The 25,187-nt window shown below is 42.4% G+C and overlaps 1 protein-coding gene across 1 annotated transcript in view; it reads left to right on the forward strand.

Annotated features, from left to right (window-relative positions):
* LOC126354825 (phosphoinositide 3-kinase regulatory subunit 4) overlaps positions 1-25,187 on the forward strand; it is a 192,191-nt gene that overhangs the window by 63,574 nt on the left and 103,430 nt on the right. Inside the window, exons 7-11 of the mRNA XM_050004768.1 lie at positions 4,214-4,386; positions 4,508-4,660; positions 8,878-8,983; positions 9,071-9,211; positions 12,989-13,065. Coding sequence (XP_049860725.1) covers positions 4,214-4,386; positions 4,508-4,660; positions 8,878-8,983; positions 9,071-9,211; positions 12,989-13,065 — 650 coding nt within the window. The remainder of the gene's footprint in view (positions 1-4,213; positions 4,387-4,507; positions 4,661-8,877; positions 8,984-9,070; positions 9,212-12,988; positions 13,066-25,187) is intronic.

The raw sequence follows: 25,187 nt of genomic DNA on the forward strand, positions 1-25,187 counted from the left end.
GTGTTGGATCATGCACTAACTCTAGGGGACCATTCTGAACAACGTTCATTGCCGGCTGGCTGCAGTGTTTACACTGCTGAGCTGGTCGCCATCTTTCGTACCCTAGAGTATATCCGCTCCTGCTCAGGTGAGTCCTTCGTTATCTGTAGCAATTCCCTGAGCTGTTTACGAGCTCTTGACCAGTGTTTCCTTCGTTCTTGTCTGGTGATGGCTATCCAGGAGTCCCTGCATACTCTTGCCCGTTGCGGCCGCTCTGTGGTCTTTGTGTGAACCCCAGGCCATGTTGGGATACCCAGCAATAAAAAAGTTGTCCGCCTCGCTAAAGAGGCCACCAGTGCACCATATTGGAGATTGGCCTCCCGGCGACTGATTTGCGGGCAATCTTACGCCGCAAAATTTTCGACCTATGGGACACTGAATGCCGCAACCTGCCCATGCTGAACAAGCTTCGCCCTATCAAGGTGGCGACGACTGTGTGGCGGTCGTCCATGTGGGTCTCCCGCCAGGAGTCTGTTGTCCTCTGCCGGCTGCGCATTGGGCACACTCGGCTGATGCATGGTCACTTATTGTGCCGTGAGAACCCACCTCTATGTCACTGCGGCTCCGTTTTGTCTGTGGTCCACATTTTGTTGGAGAGTCGCCTTTTAGCTGTGCTCAGGCAGACGTTAGCGCTGCCTGGTACGCTCCCTGCCCTTTTAACTGATGACCCTGCTATGGCTGGCTTAGTTGTGCGTTTTATTCGGGCAGGGGGTTTTTATCATTTAATCTGAATGTTTATGTTTTATTTTATTGTTTTGTGTTGATTCTGGCCTTTGGCCTACGGTTTTTAAACTGAGTTTTTAATGTGTTCTCGGTGGTTGGCTTTTCCTTTTTTATCTCTATGGTCGGCCAAGCACCTTCACACTCCGTGTGATTTCAATTTGTTTCGTCTGATATCTGTGTGAGTCTTTCTTGTCCGGTGTTGTCTGCCGTCTTTCCTGTGGTTCGTTTTTATTATCTTTGGGTGGTTTTAGTTTTTTGGAAAATGGGACTGATGACCGTCGAAGTCTGGTCCCTTTGATCTCCCAAACCAACCAACCAACCAACTATGAGGTTAAAGCTTCTGAAGCTGTACCTCATGTGACCAATCCCCAAATATGATGAACTCTCAAAAGCCAGATAAATGATTTCAGTAGACCAGGTACAATGCTGCTTTGTGTATTGCAACTCAAAGAGGGGCAGTTTTCATCCCTGTCTTCTACAAACAGATCTTATAACATTTGGTGTTCCTTATTATTTGATTGTGACATAACATTATCCTGTTTGACTTTTTTTTATGCTTCAGACAATTCTTGCTCATCGTCCCTGACCATTCATGTGAAGTCAGAATCAAACAAAGGAAAATCTGACTTTGTTTATGCTTCAGACAATTCTTGCTCATCATCCCTGACCATTCGTGTGAAGTCAAAATCAAACAAAGGAAAATCCAGAATTGAACTTAACAGTATTATGAAAGGGGTAGTTATTACTCACTATATAGCAGGAGGCTGAGTCGCAGATAGGCACAATGAAAGGCTGTTACAAAATAAGCTTTTGGCCAACAAGTCTGACACACACACACACACACACACACACACACACACACACACACACACACATACACACACACACACACACATTTACGCAAACAAACTCTCACACACATGACCACAGTCTCTGGCAGCTGAAGCTACACTACGAACAGTAGTAGCAGTGGATGATGGGAGAGGCAATGAGGTTGGGGTGAGGAGGAGGCTGGGGCAGTGAAGGGGAGGGATAGCAGGGTAAGGGTGGGGTATGGTGAAGTGCTGCTGGGGAGCATGCAGGGACGAGGTGAAGACAGGGTAGGGCGGCTAGGTGCAGTCGGGAGGTTAGACGGAGGGTGTGAGGGTTGGGGGAGGGCAGCAGAAAAGTAGAAAAGTAAAAATATTTGATGGAAGAGGCAGATGGGTGAGGACAATGACTAATGAAGGTTGAGGCCAGAAGGGTTACAGGAATATAAGACATTTGCAGGGAGAGTTCCCACCTGCGCAATTCAGAAAAGCTGGTGTTGGTGGGAAGTTTCCATATGGCACAGGCTGTGAAGCAGTCATTAAAATGAAGGAGGTCATGTTGGGCAGCATGCTCAGCAACAGGGTGGTCCAGTTGTTTCTTGACCAGTTTGTCGGTGGCTATTCATGCGGACAGCTTGTTGGTTGTCATGCCCACGTAGAATGCAGCACAATATTGTTACATTCTTGTGAAGAGGTTGCACTGCTGTGTGGTAGGGTATTTCTGGTACATATGATGTTGTGGCTTGAGAAATTGGTTGCATACTTGCCATCTCTTGATGCACTTTTTCAGTTTCTGTGTTTACATTGGATTGCCAAGAGCAGGGAAGCATATGTTCACTGCATGTAAATAAAAAATAGAGACATCAAAATTTGTAAGGTGTTTAATAATTAATGCACCTACTGGTATGACTTAACTTAAACTGCCTGATAAGTTTTTAATGCAGTCTGCTGTTTTTATTTGTTGTTGTCCCATTTCCCCATATTCCTTAAATGCTATCACATTCTCTCCAATTCCTGGCCGTCACAAATTTCACCATATAGTTAGGCCTACATCCTTTTTTGCAGTAAATAGATTCACATAAACTATACATTATTGAGTATATGGAGCTCTTAGCTGACATTATTTATGGGCAGTCTATTTTTTTTTAGTGATGCAAATATCTCATCATTGTTGTTTGTGACATAATACGAGGGTCAGTCAAAAAGTAATGCCTCCTATTTTTTTTTCTACGTTTAATTGGCAGGAAATTTAAATGCAATTACATAGGTTGAAAACCACAACATTGAGGATCATTTTGTCATTTTTCAATGTAATCTCCGCCCATCTCTACAGTTTTGGTCCATCTTTGAACAAGGGCATGTATCCCAGCACGGTAAAAATCACAGCTCTGCTTCCTAAGCCATTGACGCACGGATGTTTTGACGGCCTCCTCATCTTCAAAATGAATCCCACGATGAGCTTCTTTTAGTGGCCCGAACAGATGGAAGTCTGATGGTGCCAGGTCAGGGCTGTATGGGGGATGAGGCAAAACTTCCCATCCAATTTTGATAATCTCGTCAGAGGTGTGACGACTGGTGTGTGGTCTTGCATTGTCATGCAAAAGAAGAACATCTGCCATTGATTTTGTTGGGCGAACTCGCTGAAGACGTGCTTTAAGTTTTTTGAGGGTTGTGACGTATTGAACAGAATTTATTGTGCATCCCTGCTCCAAAAAATCAACCAGAATCACACCCTCTGTATCCCAGAAAACTGTTGCCATAACTTTCCCTGCCGATCGCACAGTTTTGAATTTTTTCTTCCTCGGCGAGCTTGTGTGACGCCACTCCATTGACTGCCTCTTTGATTCGGGTTCAAAAAAATGCACCCATGTTTCGTCCCCGGTCACAATTTTTTTCAGAAACTCATCTCCCTCCAAACGGAAGCGCTGCAAGTGTTGGGAGGCTATTGTTTTCCTTGCCTCTTTATTCTGATCGGTTAACATTCTTGGAACCCACCGTGCACAAACTTTTGAGTACCCCAATTGTTTAATAATCGTGATCACACTGCCTTTACTAAGAGAAATAATGCGACACACTTCATCTGCAGTCACCCGACGGTCACCACGAATGATGTCATCAACTTGCTGAATGTTGTGTGGAGTCACTGCACTCACCGGCCTGCCGCTCCGCTTTTCGTCAGTCAACGGTGTTTGCCCCTCAGCTTCCTTACAACGACGAACCCATCGTCTAACAGTGCTGACATCCACTGTCACAACACCATACACCTTCTTCAGTCTTTCATGAATGCGTATGGGCGTTTCACCTTCTGCATTCAAGAATTCAATCACACAACGCTGTCTCAAACGAACATCGATGTCGGCCATCTTACAAACTTCTGCTGTGCTGCCACCTGTTGACACAGAAAGTTACTACTGCAATGGATTGCAGAAGAAGGTTTGAGGAATGGCGCCAAATTCAAATTTTTCACTTAACTTAATTTTTTTAAGTAGAAAAAAAATGGGAGGCATTACTTTTTGACCGACCCTCGTAAGTTTTTAAAAAGTGCTTATACTCTAATATAATTGCATCGTATGCAGAAACTGCAATAAAATATAATTCCATTGTGTGCTGAGATTGTATCTGGATATAATTTATCTGTACAGAAACTTCTGCGAGATATGCTTCAGAGGGACCCTACAAAGCGGCAGTCAGCAGAGATATATCTTGACCAACAAAGGGGTAAAGCTTTTCCTGAATACTTTTACTCATTCTTGCAGTCATATATGCATTTTTTCTCTGCTGCACCTATTGTATCACCAGATGAGAAGATTGCCAGGTAAGATGATAGAAAGAAAGCCATATGCATTTCTGATGTACTTTACCATACATCTTTTATAATTATTTCTCTGGATTTCATATGTGAGGACTATGCTGAATTTTTAAAATTATTATTTCAGATTAAGAAAAGATGTAAATAACATAATAAATATTTTGAAGCCAGTACCAGAGACTGAAAAGAGACCAGCAGATCAAGACGACAGTGATTCTGATATACCTAATGGTTCAGATGGCCTAGTCATTATTACAGCTCTAGTAACATCCTGCATAAGGTGAGAAAATGAGTTATATGAAATAATGAAAAGATATTTCTTTCACGATTAATTTAAGTATTTCATTTTATACTGACAAAAGTGTTTAGTATTGATGTTAATGAATTACAGTTTAACATGAAAACTTTTTTAGTATCCATGATCAAATGCAAATTAAAATGTAGTTCCACCTTAATTTGCTGGGTAAGGAAGTTCACAAGTTTAAGTAAGGCACACACCACTTGTAATGGAGCTATGTCTAGTTATGCACTGTGGTGTTCAAAATAGCCACTAGGTTGATGACAGCTCTATTTATGAAAAATAAAGATGCACAGTCATAGTGTATTGCAGGTTATTTTGACTGATATGTTTGTATCAACAATAGTGAAAATAGATTGATATTTACCATTCAGAGTAGATGTCAAATTGCAGACAGGTGCGGCAAAAAAACTGCTATACATAATTTCTTCAGAAGTAGAAAACACACACACATTCACACAAGCATAACTCACACACATGCGACAACTGTTTCTGGCTGCTGTGTCTGGACTGAATGGTAACTGCATCTGATGGGAGCAGCAACCTAAGTGGGTGGTCAGGTAAGGAGGAGGCTTGGTGGGGGAGGGGCATAGTAGTAGGATGGGGTGGGAGATGATGTAGTGCTGCTAGTGGGAGTGTGCATGGATGTGATTGGGAGATGGTAGGGCTGTTAGGCACATCCGGGAGGTTTGGGGAGAGGGCTGGAAAAGGAGAGAACTAGAGAAGGGGAAAACGACTACTGGGTGCGTAGGTGGGGTAGAAGGTTGTGTTGTGCTGGAGTGGGTGCAGGAAAAGGGATAAGTAAATGGAGGACAGGAGCTAGTGAAGGTTGAGACTAAGGGAGTTATGGAAACATAGAATATTTTGCAGAGAGATTTCCACCTGTGCGGTTTTGAAAGATTGGTTTTGGTAGAAAGGATCCAGATGGTGCAGGCTGTGAAGCAGTCATTGAAATGAAACACATCGTGTTGGGCAGTGTGTTACGCAACTGGGTGGTCCAGTTGTCTCTTTGGCCAACATGCTGCCTAGTATGATAAGCTTCACTTCAGTGACTGCTTGACAGCCTGTGTCATATGGAGCTTTCCTATGAAAACCAGGTGTTCTGAATTGCACAGATGGGAACTCTACATACTGCATATCCTTCATACTGTACCCCCCACCCCCACGACCTCAAAACTTTGCTAGTCCCTGTCCTCCACCTACTTCCTCTGCTCCAACTCCAGCTCTATACATGACTTCTATTGCATAAACACACCAAGTAGTCCCTTTCCCCCTCCTCCCCTCCCCCCCTCCCCCTCCCACTCCCCAGCACAGTCTCCTGACTTTGCACCCAGCACCTCTTTCCTGTCCTCATACATCGCAGCACGTTCCCACAAGCTCCCTGCATGCCCCACCCCCCTTTCCCTACCCTGCTATCCCTCCCTCCCTTACCCACCTGACAGGCCACAGTCACCAGGGGCAGTTGCCGTGGTCATGTGTGTTTGAATTGTGCTAATGTGGATCTGTGTGCATTTTCTACTTCAGAAGAACACCTTTTGGCTGAAAGCTAAAACGTACAGTAGTCTTTTTGTTGTGCTGCCTGTGACTGATAACACAATCTACCCTTTTTACAGTATTGCTGTTATTCAGTCCTGGACTTTCCATTGTTTGATTTGTTTATAGTAACTTTTGAGAACAGTTTTTGTGTAGAATATCAGTGGTCTTGATAAAATATTGTAAAATTGAATTAAAAACACTCTTGACCACAATAAAATATTTATTGGCAATGGTAACCCATTTCAGTAATAACGTGACCATCTTCAGACCACATTACACCATGATGACAGGTGGTGGCAGTTAATGGTGCAGGTATTGTGGGTCCACTACTGTCAGCTGCTCATTGCAGCAATTGACATTCATGGATTCATAATATGTGTTTTGTTCAACACCAACACCTGCCATCATGGTGTAATATGGTCTGAAGGTGGTCACATTTTGACCAAAACTGGTTACCGTTGGCAATAAATATTTTATTGCAGTCAAGACTGTTTCTGATATGCTTATACTGTAGAAAATCTCTTTCATTTTTAATTTACCAAGTGTGGAGTGAAAGCTGCTTTTCAGTTTTGTATCTCATTAAGTGTTGTAAGAATTTAATTTTGGAATTGATGCTGTAAGCTACTTTTACATCCTTTGGAAGTAATAGTGTGTTCCATTAATACATGGTGTTTGAGAAAATGGCCAGTTGTAAATTGTGTGTTAGGTAACAAACAGTGATAGTATTCCTGAATGTTGAAGGTGAACTCCAATTCACATTCTGAAATGTCTGAATAATGTTGTTGAGGATGCTAAAAGGATGCCAGTGCAGTTGAACAAACAGTTTTTCACTGTACGGAACCTGTAGGCTGATCTCTGTAGGTGGATCAAAAATGGAGCAGCGGCCGCTACAGTGATTACATCAGACATTATTCATGCAAACATCCAGATAACAGCAGATGAGGTCTTTCACACCTTAAAGGCAGTCTAAGGTAAAAGTTTATGTGCTTTGGGTGTAATGATCAGAAGAAAGAGGGAAAGAAGACAGTAGCCAACAACTTGTTGCACAGTTGGAAAATAGAAGGAGAAAAGGACTTAGGAAATATTGTGACAGGAAATGAGATGTGCGTTTATTTCTTTATGCTCGAATAAAATCAGGCAGTCTATGGAAAAATGTCACACAGTGAAAAAAAAAAAATAAAAAAAAAATCATAACTTGCAGTCTGCAACGAAAATGACTGCATGAGTATTCAGCTCAGGAGAGTCTGCTTCCTAGAACATTTTTGAGAGATGCAGTCAATTGATTCTGTGCAATACATTAGCACTCTGAAGAAACTTGAAGCAGATCTTCAGCATGTTTGACCATCAGACACTCCAGTGCCTTTGCAAGAACTGACATAGATGTGAAAGCACTTGCTGAGTATCTAAAATGTGGATGGAAAATCTTACCCCATCTTTCATTATACACAGATCTAGCATAATCAGTATACTACCAATATTCAGCTGATATGTGTATCGTGGCCATTACTTTGAAGATATTTTTTTTTTCAGAATGGCAGTGAAGGTTGTGATTAAATGGTGTGCATATTTAACGTCATTTCTTGTGATTTAAAAGAGAAATAAATTAGAGGGTATTGCTTTCTGATCAGTACACTTACATGACTTAATCCTCTATGGTAATATATAATGTTCAAAAGTTTTGCTGTAATTGTAATACAGGTAGAGTTTTCCGTTAACTAATTAATCTGCGAATAGGAAAAGTCTGTCAGCTACATCACATCAAGAGCTTTGTTGTGAATAGAATATGTAACGGATAGAAATTGCAATTAGACAGGACACATGCAATGATTATACTCTTCATAAAACATCTGAATAGGCAAACAAGGATGGGGCTGCAAGGGAGAGCATGTATTATCTATGGCTTTAGACTAGTTACAGCAGTTTGTTTCTGGAGAAGACCAGTTAATTCAGCCACGTTTAACCAGAAAGTTCTCTTTTGCACCTCATTGTTAACCACACCTCTGTGTAGGAAACTAGTGCTTTCACTTGTAATTTGTGCTTTTTAGCAAAATTTTTCTGTTGTTAACAAAGAAAAATTTATAGTTGCATACTGTTATGAGCCCATCCTCTGCATCATTCAATGCATTGCCACATTGCTTATAAAAATATTAAATTTTTTATGGTTGCATTTTTAAAGTGTCTGAAAATTTGTTTAATGATGTGGTTATTTTTGTTGAGTTACTTATTTGCACACATATTTCATAACAATTTTCTAAAATATTGGAGGTAAATCAGATATTTAATTTCACGCATAAGTGAAAAATCACTGAGCAATTTGAAATATTGGAGTTCTCTTGGAATAAGATTAAGAATGGTTTGATAAATGGAGAAGGCTCTCAGCAAACCTAACAGAAAATGGCTGTAAATCATCTCAGGGAAAGCCTCACAGATAGTAAAACAGACTATAATGTGCAGTTGGTACCTGCTCCAGCACTCACTGTTGTGGACAATGCATTTACGATACACTCATCACTACTGAAAGTAATTTTAATCCTGCAGTATTCAATTTTTATGAAATCTAGAAGATTTAGATGAAAAATAGAGTAGATTTTAGGGGAGCTCTCTGATGTACTAAGGTATTATTGTATTATTATTATTATTGTTATTGTTATTATTTTTAACAGGGGTCTGCATTATTGTACATCAAAATTACAGAGTCTAGATATACTCTTGGAATTGGCCGCTCACACATCAGCTGAAACAGTTCTGGACAGGATTCTTCCATATGTCGTAAGTAACTCCTTCATTCTTTAACTGGTAAATTTATGACAATAAGGGTACATAATATTTTAGGGATGTAATTCTTTATGATTTCAGTTCCATTTGGTCCATGATACATATCCCCGTGTCAGAGTGAGGGCCATTCAGGCACTTACAAAATGCTTAACAATGGTCAAAACCATTCCATGCAGTGATGCCAATATTTTCCCAGAGTATGTTCTACCAGGATTGGCACAGGTTAGTTGTTTTAATTTTCTAGTTAATCTAGTACATAAAGGCATGAATTACTGTATAAATAATTTCTCTACAGGTCATGCATTATGGCTTGATGGGTTCTCATCTAGATATTTGCAAGCACTGTATGGCTCAAATACAACATTATCCAGTGCAGCCAGTCTTGAAAAAAATTACGATGAAATAAATCAGTTTTTCAATTGTATGTACAGTCTCAAAATTTGCCAATGAGTATGCTGAAAATGTGCCCTGTATTGCGCAAATATACAGCCACAGGCTTGAGTTAGGAACATCATACCCGATGAATCTGCAGCCTCTTGTGATTGATGCTAAGCTCATCAGATGCTTAGCTCATCAGATGCTTAGCTCATCAGACCAACAGGCTGTTTTTGCTCATTGTCATTCCCAATGATTTTAACACATATAAAGTTCCTGAGTTTAGAAGAGAAGTGACATTTTGGCTTTCATCATAGTGTTGAAATGTTGTTGTTGTTGTCTTCAGTCCTGAGACTGGTTTGATGCAGCTCTCCATGCTGCTCTATCCTGTGCAAGCTCCTTCATCTCCCAGTACTTACTGCAATTTACATCCTTCTGAATCTGCTTAGTGTATTCATCTCTTGGTCTTCCTCTACGATTTTTACCCTCCATGCTGCCCTCCAATACTAAATTGGTGATCCCTAGATGCCTCAGGACATGTCCTGCCAACCGATCCCTTCTTCTAGTCAAGTTGTGCCACAAGCTCCTCTTCTCCCCAACTCTATTCAATGCCTCTTCATTAGTTATGTGATCTACCCATCTAATCTTCAACATTCTTCTGTAGCACCACATTTCGAAAGCTTCTATTCTCTTCTTGTCCAAACTATTTATCGTCCATGTTTCACTTCCATACATGGCTACACTCCATACAATTACTTTCAGAAACGACTTCCTGACACTTAAATCTATACTCGATGTTAACAAATTTCTCTTCTTCAGAAACGCTTTCCTTGCCATTGCCAGTCTACATTTTATATCCTCTCTACTTCAACCATCATCAGTTATTTTGCTCCACAAATAGCTAAACTCCTTTACTACTTTAAGTATCTCATTTCCTAATCTAATTCCCTCAGCATCTCCCGTCTTAATTCGACTACATTCCATTATTCTAGTTTTGCTTTTGTTGATGTTCATCTTATATCCTCATGTGTTCCAGTATTTCTACGGAATCCAAACTGATCTTCCCCGAGGTCGGCTTCTACTAGTTTTTCCATTTGTCTGTAAAGAATTCGAGTTAGTATTTTGCAGCTGTGACTTATTAAACTGATAGTTCGGTAATTTTCAAATCTGCCAACACCTGCTTTCTTTGGGATTGGAATTATTATATTCTTCCTGAAGTCTGAGGGTATTTCGCCTGTTTCATACATCTTGCTCACCAGATGGTAGTGTTTTGTCAGGACTGGCTCTCCCAAGGCCATCAGTACTCCCAATGGAATGTTGTTTACTCCGGGGGCCTTGTTTCGACTCAGGTCTTTCAGTGCTCTGTCAAACTCTTCACGCAGTATCGTATCTCCTGTTTCATCTTCATCTACATCCTCTTCCATTTCCATAATATTGTCCTGAAGTACATCGCCCTTGTGTAGGCCCTCTATATACTCCTTCCACCTTTCTGCTTTCCCTTCTTTGCTTAGAACTGGGTTTCCATCTGAGCTCTTGATATTCATAAAAGTGGTTCTCTTTTCTCCAAAGGTCTCTTTAATTTTCCTGTAGGCTGTATCTATCTTACCCCTAGTGAGATAAGCCTCTACATCCTTACATTTGTCCTCTAGCCATCCCTGCTTAGCCATTTTGCACTTCCTGTCGATCTCATTTTTGAGACGTTTGTATTCCTTTTTTCCTGCTTCATTTACAGCATTTTTATATTTTCTTCTTTCATCAATTAAATTCAATATTTCTTCTGTTACCCAAGGATTTCTACTAGCTCTCATCTTTTTACCTACTTGATCCTCTGCTGCCTCCACTACTTTATCCCTCAAAGCTACCCATTCTTCTTCTACCGTATTTCTTTCCCCTGTTTCTGTCAATTGTTCCCTTACGCTCTCCCTGAAACTCTGTACAACCTCTGGTTCTTTCAGCCTATCCAGATCCCATGTCCTTAAGTTCCCACCTTTTTGCAGTTTCTTCAGTTTTAATCTACAGTTCATAACCAATAGATTGTGGTCAGAGTTCACATCTGCCCCTGGAAATGTCTTACAATTTAAAACCTGGTTCCTAAATCTCTGTCTTACCATTATATAATCTATCTGATACCTTTTAGTATCTCCAGGGTTCTTCCATGTACACAACCCCCTCATGATTCTGAAACCAAGAGTTAGCTGTGATAAAGTTGTGCTCTGTACAAAATTCTATCAGGCAGCTTCCTCTTTCATTTCTTAGCCCCAATCCATATTCACCTACTATGTTTCCTTCTCTCCCTTTTCCTACACTCGAATTCCAGTCACACATGACTATTAAATTTTCGTCTCCCTTCACTATGTGACTAATTTCTTTTATCTCATCATACATTTCGTCAATTTCTTCGTAATCTGCAGTGCTAGTTAGCATATAAACTTGTACTACTCTAGTAGGTGTGGGCTTCGTATCTATCTTGGCCACAATAATGCGTTCACTATGCTGTTTGTTGTAGCTTACCCGCATTCCTATTTTCCTATTCATTATTAAACCTACTCCTGCATTACCCCTATTTGATTTTGTGTTTATAACCTTGTAGTCACCTGACCAGAAGTCTTCTTTCTCCTGAACTTCACTAATTCCCACTATATCTAACTTTAATCTATCCATTTCCCTTTTTAAATTTTCTAACCTACCTGCCCGATTAAGGGATCTGACATGTTGAAATAGCATATATATTGTCCTTATATAGGTGGTGCCCTGCAGCCCTCAACACACTCAAGAGCACTGTGGGGAGAGTAATGTGAGCAGCTGCACTTTTATCCTGTGTGTTGTGTGTTCCATTTGGCAGTCTCAGTGCTGGGTGCACTTGCTGAGTGTATTGTGGCCAGTATTGGTTTTGAGCAGAGATCAAGAGCCTTAGATCTTTTCAGAAGAGAATCATTGTTCCTAATTTCAGTGGTATTGTTTGTGATGCTATCCTTTAATCCACATGTACTGCACAGTAATCTAGTTATCCAAAACTGACCACATTATCTTTATCCAATTTGTATTTGGTTTTTCCAGATTTACCTTTCTGCCTCAAGCAGACATTCTGGAGTAATGCAAACATCAGAGTGCAGCATTGTGTCTACTTGATGTACAGTGGCTCGCAGTCACATTGAGTACCTTAATGACGTTCATCCACAATTTTATGGGATTCTTGACCAAGTTGACTAGATGTCTAATTTGAACAAGCTGACTATATCTCCAATCCTCCAAAATGATTGGAAGATTTGATTGTAGCAGCAGTACTTAGACCATATCTAGTGACTGCATGAGATAGTAGTATATTTCTTAATGTGCTTCTGAAAGCAAGAAGAAGATTTACAGGAACTGTGCCTGTTGAGTACGGATGCAGGGCGATTGGTCACTCCAGAAACAGTTGAAAACTGTGTTGACAGACTTCAGGCTACTGCCGTGGGCTAAAGTGGTGTTGAGGCACTTGTATAGAAAGAGGCTAATTATATGTTGGGTTTCATGAATCATTTTGTCATTATCTTTCATTACTAGATCATCTTGTTCCTTGATGAATTTTCTTGGAGTGACAGTATGTTTTTGTACTACATAATTATATTTTGCTCTTTGTTCTAGGTAACACATGATGAGGCAGTCATAGTGAGAGCAGCATATGCAGAAAACATTGCAGAACTTGCAGAAACAGCTCTCAGGTTTGTATTGTAATCAAAGGTGTATGTAATGTCATGATAAACTGTGTTGTTTCAGATATTAACGAGTGCTGCACAAAATTTGTTGGCCTACTACATCGTTAGTTCTGAATAACATTTGTGCTTTCTCCAAATATTTGCAATAGTATCTTTGTTAATCCAGTCACCCTAGTTTGAGTGGATGTTTATCCTTGAGAATTTTTGACATTATCAGTGCAATATTTCCACCTTTTTCGCTGATCAGTGGAATTGTTTAATATTTCACAGTTGCAATGTAAACATAACTCAGACAGAGTCAGCTGCTGTGGTGTGTTTATACATATTATAACTGTGCATCTCATGGACTGCATTTACCTCAGATGTGGAACTATCCACTGTAATTTCAACTTCCAGCAATTAACAGACCCTTACCCTTTTACATTTGCCCAACCCAAACACAAGAAAAGCACACTTCCCTACAGGTGAAGCCTGTTGCAGTGGCTCAGATTCACAGCCAGTGGAGGCAGCACCATAAACCTGTTGGTTAGGTGGATGAGTATTGGTTCTTACCAGTCATTACTGAGTATTGGTTCTTACCAGTCAAAATCACAAAAATTTAACTGAAAATTAGAACAATGAAACATTCCCTGAATTCTAAAAAATTCCCGGGTTTTTCCCGGTTTTCTCCCAGATGAAAAAATTCCCGGGTTTTTCCCAGATCTCCCGGTAGTCCAGGGTCGTATACACCCTGTGAATTGCATTTAACCACTGAAGAGCCACACACTTGAGCTGATTACTAAATAGCACACCACAGTCCACTGAGAGATAGACTGCCTCCTAAGAGACATGAGGACAGCAGGATGGAGAAGTCAGTGTCATGGTGCATCACTCATGTGATGTGGTCCACCCACTCTGTCGTGGCATTCAAACTCAGCCAGTTGATGAATAGCATCCAGTTGGCTCTGCTGATCATCCACTGTGACTGCAGAGGTAAACAGCGATCTTCTGACATACATGAACTTCAACTGCAACCACCTGCAGGTCAGTAGCCAGAGGGAGAGATGACGAGTGGTACGCGTTATTGCCAAACACAACGACCCTCCATTGGCCCTTTACCCAGAAAGGTCTTCCTTTTGATAGACCACATAACCCTGCAGTACAGGAGCTTCAGATGTTTTAAAATGTGTTTCCTGCAAACGTAAGCACAGGAGGCGTTCCTGTGCTGGGAGTTTCAGTTCTCCCACAAATGTCTTCAACCTGTAAATGCTCCACTCTAGTATGGGAGCCATCTATCATGGGGGTAGAACTTCAACTTGTGTTTCCACCTGGGAGGGTAGTCCACAATGAGGGGCACTCAGTCTTAGGGTGAGATAACTGCCACAGTCCGACATCAAGGTGCATCGTCTCTGAAGAAGGATTGAGATACATCAGGGAGAATGACACCAAGACTGTCAGACTGTTTGCACTTGACACTTTTCCTTTGATTTTTTGTCCTGGGTAGGCTTCAGCACCACAATCGCCACTCTGGCAGTAACAGCACTAGACAGCAGGCCAACCTGAACCTTTGCAGGTGCAGGGAGCTCCATAACAGCACTAACAACAGCCTTTTCTGATGTTCAGGGGAAAGGTATGGGCTTCAAATAACTTCTGCAGCATAACTGCAGTGACAAACACAGGTACTTATGCTGACACTAGCAATTTCAGTTTATGCAGAAGCATCGGTTTGCAACACCGGCTGTTTAAGAGCTGAAGCAAAGTAGACAGCGAATGTGTGTGGCTGCATTACCTTATAGATCTTTTTGGCTTCACCATATGGGATGGAACCGATATGACAGTCCATGTGCATCTCTGGACCTGATTGATGAACAGCTTACTTCAGCAGTGACCTCTTTGTGTGTTTCTGTTAATGGGCAGGGTGCCATTCCACCAGTCTCTCCACCTACTTTTTCCTTGTATGATGGTTCAGCTGAGGATTGGGAAGCTTACAAAAAAAGACTCAGACAGCCTTTTTTGGCTTTTGGTGTGACTTGAATTTGTGCGAAGTCTTATTTCTATTGTGGATTCCACCTAAGGTGTATCAGTTACCGTGTTAGCCTTTCCCTTTACAAGAACTGGCAGCTCTTGCTTTTGAACAAATGTGCAGTTTATTGTCCAACTACCATCCCAAACGAATGCATGTCATAGCGGTGTGAGTAGAATTCTACTGATGTCACAAGAAACCAAACCAGTCATAAAAGTCCTGGGAAGCTGAGCTAAATGGCCTTAGCTGTAAGTGTCAATTCATTACTGACGCCCACTGTGGTGTGTGACGCAATTATCTGTTTAGCTCCAGACAAGGAAGTACGCCAGAGGACTTTACTCTGCGTAATGTTTTGATGTTTCTCAGCCAGTGGATGACCAAATTGAAGTGTGGGGCGATGTGGCTGTAGTGTCACAAGATGTGTCCACTAAGACGACAGTAGTTTGCATGAGGAAGCAGTAGTGGCAGCGGTAAACTTGCAGGCCTAGCACCAAGCAGACCAAGACTGGTCCAAGCAGCCATGACTGCTGCAGCCCCAGCATCAACCTTCTCTGTTTCTGTCTTATCCTTTCTGTTTTGTCCAGCACAAATGCTCAGCATGCCCTGAGCACAGGGCTACTAGTAAAGCTTGGCAGAAGAAAGCCACATTGCCTCCGTGTGTCATTCACTGACTGCTGCTTCGGATGTGGACATGGATGTAAACTGTGTGACTCCATTGCTTGTGACTTCTCCCAAGTTGTTTAACGAGTTAAGTGTTTTTCTCCAAGTGCTCCAGCTACAGGTTGATACAGGTGCTGCAGTGACATTTTTGAATTATTAAACCTATGTTGAGTTTAGGCTCATCGCCTTTGACACCAGTTATGTGTGAGCTGGTCAGCTATAACAAGCAAAACATTGCACTGTTGGAGTAATTTATGGCATCCGCCTCTTACAAGACAGTGGTTCATTCCATTACATTTTTGGTGGTTGCTGATGCCAATGTTGAGAACTTGTTTGGGATTGACGCATTACAGGCATTTGGATTTTCTATCATTGACACAGTTCACCTTTTGTCCAATCAGGTGCCATATTCTCAATTGGAAACACTGTATGAGAAGCTTGCGGACTTGTTTTTAGAAGGTATAGGGTGTGCTATAAATTTTTCTGCTCATATTTCTTTGAAATCCATTTTTGTCAATCTTGTCCTATTCCCATTGCCCTGAAAGATCAAGTGAAAGCCGAATTGGACAGACTTTAGTCTCTAGGGACAGTGTAACCTGTTATGGCTAGTGAGTGGTCATCTCACTGGTTGTAGTTTGGAAGGTGTTGGGGAAACTTTGCCTTTGTGTTGACTTCAGTACTATTGTCACTGCGCAGTCAATTGTTGATACACATCCTCCCCCACATCAAGAGGAACTGATGGCGAAAATATCATGTGGCCAGTACTATTCTAAAATTGAATTGTCTGAAGTGTATCTGCAGGTTCCTGTGGACATAGAGTATTGGTGAGTTTTGGTTTTGAATACTCCTTTTGGTCTCTATCAGTATTTGCGTGTTCCTTTTGATGTGGCTAACCCCCTTCTTATTTTCCAATGATTTTTTAGAGGAATTTGCCATGCCTGTCCCGTGTTGCATTAATTATCTGGATGATATTGTTGTCATGGGCTCCTCCATGACTTGTCATTACAAAAATTTGTGTTCTTTGTTTCGTATCTTACAGTCCACAGGCTTACGGTGTAACCTCATGAAATCTCAGTTTTTTTCAACCTTCTGTTGTTTACGTGGTGTTTGAGGTTTTGCAGTTTGGGGTTCGTTCTCTGCTAGACCACATCTCCTCCAGTGTCTTGCGCCTCATCCACGAAGGAGCTTCAGTCTTTTCTAGGGAAATAGGCTACTATCATAAATTCCTACCGGGGGTGGCCACGTTTGACCATCCATTGCATGCCATGTTACACAAGTATGTACCTTTTTGCTAGAGTCCGGATTGTGAACGTGCTTTTCAAATGTTGAAATCCAAACTACTCGTGGCACCTTGTTTAGCTACATTCTCTCTGGACCAACACATAGTTTTGGTGACTGACGCATCACAATACAGCCTCGGCATAATCCTAGCACACCAATATACCATTGACTCTTAACGACCTGCTACTTTTGCCTCTAAGTCTCTCACTCCGACCCAGCAGCATTGCTCTCAGGTGGAAAAAGAGGCTCTTGCCGTAGTCTATGCTCTCTGGAAATTTCATGTTTTTTGTAGGGCTCTAAGTTTCACCTTATTCTTGACCATAAACCCCTGGTTTCCTTGCTTATCCCTTATCCCTCACACTTCCTTACCTGTCAAGTCAGCACACCACCTACAACACTGAGTGTTGTTCTTGTCTTTCTACAATTATGAAATCCATTTTCGACCTATGTGTAAACATGCTAATGCGGAAGCCTTGTCTCACTTTCCTGTGGGTCCTGATCCCGACTTAGGTCATGAAGAACTGCTTTGATTCCATTTTGATATTGATGCCACAGTTAGGGTTTCCCAATTATGAACTCGCAAATAGGGTCTGTTGTTGCTGCTGACCTGGTTCTCCAACCTGTGGTTTGGTTTGTTCAACAGGGCTGGCCAGATAAACCGCTAGGCCAGGCTGTGGACCCCCTGTGCAACTATTTTTTCCTTATGATATCACCTCTCTGTTTTTGATGGTGTTTTATTATTGTCCATGGAACACCCCTCCCCCAGAGTAGTCATTCCCCCATGTTACGATGTGAGGCTCTGCACCTTCTTCACCAGGACCATTGGGGCTTGTCCGTTTTGTCGTGGCTTGGAAGCAGTGTGCCTAACAACAGACAGCTCCCAGGGTGTTCTGCCCACTTGCCCACTCTGTGCCAGTCATGGGAATGCATCCATGCAGATTTTGCAGGTCCTTTCTGGAATTCCAGATGGATCTTTGTTTTGGATGCATTTTCCCATTTTCCTTACATTCTCCAGTGTGTGCCGATGTCAGCTGAGGTCACAATTCATACGGTTTGAGGATTTTTTTCTATTGAGGTGTTACCTTGTACCACTGTTCATTTTTCACACCTTTCCATTGTTTTGTTACCATTACAGCATTCATTCATAATGTTATGGCTCCACCATCCCACTCTCAATCAATTCATGAGGCAGAATGGCTACAAGTCACATTCAAGCCCCAAATGAAAAACTTGCTTATGGATTCTTTGCTGGATTGTGCCCTTCTCCGTTTTCTTAGCACCTGTCACTTCACACCTCTCGGAGAGTGGAGCCTGGCTGAGTTTCATCATAGGCAGCAGCTATGCATACTCCTCCACCTTCTACAGCCTGCACCGCACCTGCTGCGGTCAAGTTCGCCTTGCGGTATGGCAGTGGTGGAGAATATGGCGCATTGCATGGGACACACCAGTTGTCACTTGTTTTGTTCATGGGCCCTACTGCCAAGACACCTTGCAGTGTACCCTATGTGGGGTATCTGCCGTCACAGCATGGTGAGTGGCAGGTGGTACCATGTTCGCGCTGCTCGGGAGTCAGTGTGGAGGTTGTCCAGTTGGCATCACTCATTCACCCTGTGAGTGGGCAAGTGGCCACTCCTTCAACAGGGTCTGAGCACTCACATGGGGAGTGGTTGCTAGTTGGCCCCAATGTAGACGTGTTATGGAGCCCCTTAGGGAAATAGTGTCCATCGCTGGGAAGAAATTCTATGTATGTTGTCCGGTGTTCAGTGTCTGCCAGGAGCTTCATCTGAGATATGGTAGTGACTGTGGAGTGTGTGGGGTGCAATAGTCTGCAAGTTTTGGCTCAAGTCAGCACCATTGTCATCTGTCACTTGGGTTCTGAGGTCATACTCAGGTTGTTCGGGCATCTGGCAGAGGTGGTAAAAACTACTGGCCTGACTCATGGGCTGCAAGCAGATATCATAATTTGTAGCATTGTTATCAGAGTTGTGTGGGTCCATTGATTTGGCTGCAGATTTCTGGATCTGAATTATGGGCTGGAGAATTGTAGAACGTCTCTTGATAGCTTAAGGCTGCACTATGCAAAAAAAAGTAGCTTCTCGGGTAGCAGTGTACTTTTAGAGTGCATTTTTTTTTTTTTTTTCCTTAAGGCTAGATGATAGTTTGAGGTCCTTCGATGAACGCTCACCACTCGATACATAGAGAGCAAAATCAGACAATGAACTAAGGAAAACCACTATAGACTGTCAAAATTTCAACAGTAAATTGTTGAAGTATTTTTAACAAATTCCTGAATTCACCAGTCTCCAGGAAAGCTGTCAGCTCAAATTATTCTTGGAGCTGAGAGCTGTCTGAAACCCTTAGTAGAAATCTCCTAAATATTTAGTGAGGCATGGAATATATATCAGAAAGACAGATTAGATGCCACTGAAGGGAGAATGTTCATTGCTTTCAACAAAACTATTTTGTCTATCAAGGGCAAAATTGACTGACTGTGAAGTTACCTGGATGTGGATAACAAGTCTAAGTGAACTCAAATTAATTACTGGACGTTTTTGTCAACCACCCTGACTCCACTGTGAAAGTCTACACCCAGCAGTGTAGAAATATTCAGATAACAGCATATCAGTTGGAGGTGATTTTAACCTACTGAGTATTGACTGGAACGTCTATGGACTCATTGCAGGTGGTATGGACAGGCACTCTTGTGGAGTTCTTTTGGACATGTTTTCTGAAAACTGTCTTGATTGGCTAGTTGGATATCCCATATGTGTTGGATCTTGTAGTTAGAAATAGGCCTGACCTTAATGGTGTCAGTAGAGAGACAGGGATTGTTGAGCATGTCACAATAGCGACAATGGTTACTAAAATTAATAATCCATCAATTAGGCTAGGAGAGTATTTTTGATAGAGAGAACAGATAAGCAGTTGTTAGGATCAGTGAATTAACGCCATTTAGCTCCAATATGATGGACACGGAAGAATTATGAGCCAATTTTAAACAGCTTGTGAATTGCACTCTGGAGAAGTATGTGCCAAGTAAGTGGATTAAGAACAAAAAGAGATGTAATGGTTTAATAACAACATTTGGAAAATGCTGAGGAAGCAGAGACTGTAGAACTCTCATTAAAAAAAAATCAAATGATGACATGCAGAAGTTAGTTCAAGCTCATGCACCTGTGAGAAGATCAATGCATAAAGCATACAACTACCACCGTCATATATTAGCAGAAGATCTTCCTGAGAATCTGAGAAAGTTCTGGTAGCATGACAAATACCTAAGTGGATCAAAGCCTTCTATCCAATGACTCACTGACCAGTTATAGTGTGGCAGTAGAAGGCTGCAAAAGGAAAGCTGAAGTTGTAAATTTCTCATTTAAGAAATCATTCATGCAAAAGATTGTACAAACATGCCTTTGTTTCACAATTGCACATACACTTGTATGGAGGACATAGTAATAGGCATCCTAGGGATAGAGAAGCAACTGGTTGACAACTAATAAGTCGCCAGGCTTGGATGAAATCCCAGATCAGTCTTACAAATAGTACTCTACATCTACATCCACATCTGCATACATACTCCATAAGCTGTCACATGATGCAGGGTGGAGAGTCCCTTGTATCACTACTAGTCATTTCCTTTCCTGTTCAATCTGTAAATAGAGCAGGGGAAAAATGATTTTCTACATGCCTCCATACTGTCCTAATTTCTCTTATTTTTGTGGTCCTTCTGCAAAACATATGTTGGCGGCAGTAGAATCATTTGACAATGGGCTTCAAATACTGGTTCTCTAAATTTTTTTAGTAGTGTTCCATGAGAAGAACTTTGTCTTTCCTCCAGTGATTCTCATTTGAGTTCACAAAGCAGCTCTGTAATACTCACGTTTTGATCAAACCCATTGATAACTAATCTGGCAGCTTGCCTCTGAATTGTTTCGATGTCTTCTTTCAATCTGACCTGCTAGGGATCCCAGACACTCAAGCACTACTCAGTAATGAGTCGCACTAGTGTTCTACAGATAAACCACATGTTGAAAAGTACTTCACAAGACTTCCTGCAGTGAATTCAAAGATGTCTCAGTCTATTTTTGGTAGGTTAATGTCCCCTCCAACTAATATTTCATGAGGTGGGTTTTTCTATGCTGTTGGTTGTAGACTTTCTTTAAATGATTCTAAATCTGCCAAGGCAGAATTGGGTGGCTGGTAAAGACACCCAACAATTACAGTGATTTCACTTAGACATGTAATGCATGTCCAGATAATCACAGGTAGACTCCACTTTGACCTTGAAAAGGACAGTATTTTCGTCAACTACACTGAATGCTCCTTCTCCTATGGCATCTAATCTTTCTTTTTGTTGTGTGTTCCATGCCTCACTATATATTTTAGAGGTTTCTACTTCGGGTTTCAGCCAGCTCTCTGTTCCAGTAATAACTTGAGTTTGGCTACTTTCGGGGTCGGGGGGCAGTAAATTCGAGAACTTGTTTATGAATACTTCGACAATCTATTGATAAAATTTTGAGTGTCAAAGTGTCTTTACCCTGAAATCAGTTTGATTTCTCTATCTGCATGTCAGGTGGTGAGCGCTTTTATCATAGGTCTTCAAACCACTGCCTAGTCTAATAAACCCCCATGTGCACTCACAAGGGCTCTGCTACTTGCGTAGCTGCTTTCTTAGTGCACTCCTTACCTATCAAGGGGAGTTCTACAATTCTCCACCACATAATGCAGGTCCAGAAATATGTAGCCAAGACCTTCACAGATTTGATTGAGACTTTGGTTAAGACCCTTAACTTGACACCAAAGCAAAAGACTCAGATCAACTCTGGGAACGATTCTGCAAATTTTAAGCTCTGCTTGCACCCTACACACGAGGCCAGCAGTCTTACACTTACACCAGTTGTCTTTATGAACTGATAATGTCCTCAGGACTCAAGCTAGAGGAGTCATAGGGCCACAACTTGTAAATGACTGCACTCTACACACTTGATAGCCATACAGTGGCCCTCCTTAAGTGAAACCACTCCCCCCTCCCATCCTGCAGGCAGACATATCGAGTGCACATTGGCTTTCTTTCCATCCCTGGATGCTATTTCTCCAAAGGGCTACACAATGCACCTAACATTCACAGAGTGAATGGACGAGGTCAGACAGCCAGCCTTCACATTGACTCTCCACCTCAAGCAACGTGAACATGTTAGCATCCGCCAGTCACCCTTTGCTGAGGATAGATCTGTTGCATCAGTTACACTGTTAGGTGCCTGGGGGGCAGAGCCCATGGGTGAAACCAGCAACACCCAATGTGTCCTATGCAACACACCAGATTCTGCACCACTTCTGCAATCGGAGGCAGCAGCCTGAATATGACTGACGGTAGCCAAAAGCACATTCAGCTGGTTGGGAACTTCGACCAGCACCATGCACACGTACTACCCGCTGGAGTACAACTAACTTGAGGAGTAAACTACAAAAGCACGCTGAGAAACCTAAATATGCAACTTCCTACATTCGTGATATGTCACCAATGGAGGCTATTGCCTTACTGACCTGTGTAGATTGTATTTTATTGGTCCTGTTGTCGACATAGCAGCTTTTGCATAAGACATTGGACAAGTCACGTTATAAATATACAGGCTGAAAGTCATTTCAGGGCATACATACACTCCTGGAAATTGAAATAACAACACCGTGAATTCATTGTCCCAGGAAGGGGAAACTTTATTGACACATTCCTGGGGTCAGATACATCACATGATCACACTGACAGAACCACAGGCACATAGACACAGGCAACAGAGCATGCACAATGTCGGCACTAGTACAGTGTATATCCACCTTTCACAGCAATGCAGGCTGCTATTCTCCCATGGAGACGATCGTAGAGATGCTGGATGTAGTCCTGTGGAACGGCTTGCCATGCCATTTCCACCTGGCGCCTCAGTTGGACCAGCGTTCATGCTGGACGTGCAGACTGCGTGAGACGACGCTTCATCCAGTCCCAAACATGCTCAATGGGGGACAGATCCGGAGATCTTGCTGGCCAGGGTAGTTGACTTACACCTTCTAGAGCACGTTGGGTGGCACGGGATACATGCGGATGTGCATTGTCCTGTTGGAACAGCAAGTTCCCTTACCGGTCTAGGAATGGTAGAACGATGGGTTCGATGACGGTTTGGATGTACCGTGCACTATTCAGTGTCCCCTCGACGATCACCAGAGGTGTACGGCCAGTGTGGGAGATCGCTCCCCACACCATGATGCCGGGTGTTGGCCCTGTGTGCCTCTGTCGTATGCAGTCCTGATTGTGGCGCTCACCTGCACGGCGCCAAACACGCATACAACCATCATTGGTACCAAGGCAGAAGCGACTCTCATCGCTGAAGACGACACGTCTCCATTCGTCCCTCCATTCACACCTGTCGCGATACCACTGGAGGCAGGCTGCACGATGTTGGGGCGTGAGCGGAACACGGCCTAACGGTGTGCGGGACCGTAGCCCAGCCTCATGGAGACGGTTGCGAATGGTCCTCGCCGATACCCCAGGAGCAACAGTGTCCCTAATTTGCTGGGAAGTGGCGGTGCGGTCCCCTACGGCACTGCGTAGTATCCTACGGTCTTGGCATGCATCCGTGCGTCGCTGCGGTCCGGTGCCAGGTCGACGGGCACGTGCACCTTCCGCCGACCACTGGCAACAACATCGATGTACTGTGGAGACCTCACGCCCCACGTGTTGAGCAATTTGGCGGTACGTCCACCCGGCCTCCCGCATGCCCACTATACGCCCTCGCTCAAAGTCCGTCAACTGCACATACGGTTCACGTCCACGCTGTCGCGGCATGCTACCAGTGTTAAAGACTGCGATGGAGCTCCGTATGCTGCGGCAAACTGGCTGACACTGACGGCGGCGGTGCACAAATGCTGCGCAGCTAGCGCCATTCGACGGCCAACACCGCGGTTCCTGGTGTGTCCGCTGTGCCGTGCGTGTGATCATTGCTTGGACAGCCCCCTCGCAGTGTCCAGAGCAAGTATGGTGGGTCTGACACACCGGTGTCAATGTGTTCTTTTTTCCATTTCCAGGAGTGTATTTAAGCTTACAATAATACACTTTACACGTAAGTATTTATATAATACATTTCATAAATTTAAATATTCTTCAATGGAGTAAAAGCAGTGATGCTGACATTACAGATTTTCCAAATGTATTGACCTCGGTGATAGCTTTTATGTTTTCAGGAAGTTTGTTATAAAGCTTAACTCCCATGTGAAAAGTACCTTTTTGGCACAGTGCTGTGCTGATTTGAGTCATATGTAAGTTTCTGTTTTGTCTGGTAAAGTGCTCATGTATATCACAGTTTTTTTGCTGTCTCTGGTCCTTGCCTATTACATTTAATTTAAATGAGAAAAGGGTTTCCGTAATGTATACACATGGTAACGGAGGAATACCAGATTTCTTAAACAGGGGTTTACAAGAGTCTCTAGGCTTGCACCCAAACAAGATTCTAATGGCCCTTTTTTGTAGTTTAAAAGTGCTATTAGCTGTTTTAGAGTTTCCCCAGGAGGTGACTCCATATCTAAGACGAGAATGAAAGTACGCATGATATGCATTCAATACTGTTTTCTCACTACAGCATGATTTTAATGAACAAAGAAGGTAACATGTTTCTCTCAGTTCTGCATTGAGATATTCAATATCCTTATTCCATCTGATGTTACTCTGCAGCCAAAGTCCTAAGAATTTGGTGTCAGTACTGTTACCAACTGGTTCGTCATTGATAGAGACTGATGGAATAAACATGACCTTGCTAGGAACATTGTGGAATTTTAGAGCAACAGTTTTCTTACTGTTTATTACAAGCAGATTACTCTGTGCCCAGCTGCTAAGTTGTTTTGTGACCGTGTTTGCTGTCTGCTGTAACAGTTCATCGTCGTCTCCTTTTAGTAGAATCGTGGTGTCATCTGCAAATATGATTGTTTTGTAGCTGGCCATTCAAGAGAAATGACAACTGTGCTACTGACTGGGGGGATCTACATGTTACAATTACTAAAATGCAATATTTCACCTCTTAAATGCGAAGTACACATGGAATTTAAGAATTAAACTATGAGAAACACACAAAAAACTAAATTTGTAACTTTCTGCAGCCCTCAGGGGCTTGGTATTCGTTTGCTTGGTATAGGCTTGGTGACC

This window comes from Schistocerca gregaria, chromosome 3, assembly GCF_023897955.1.
Source record: "Schistocerca gregaria isolate iqSchGreg1 chromosome 3, iqSchGreg1.2, whole genome shotgun sequence".
Classification (NCBI taxonomy): Eukaryota; Metazoa; Arthropoda; class Insecta; order Orthoptera; family Acrididae; genus Schistocerca; species Schistocerca gregaria.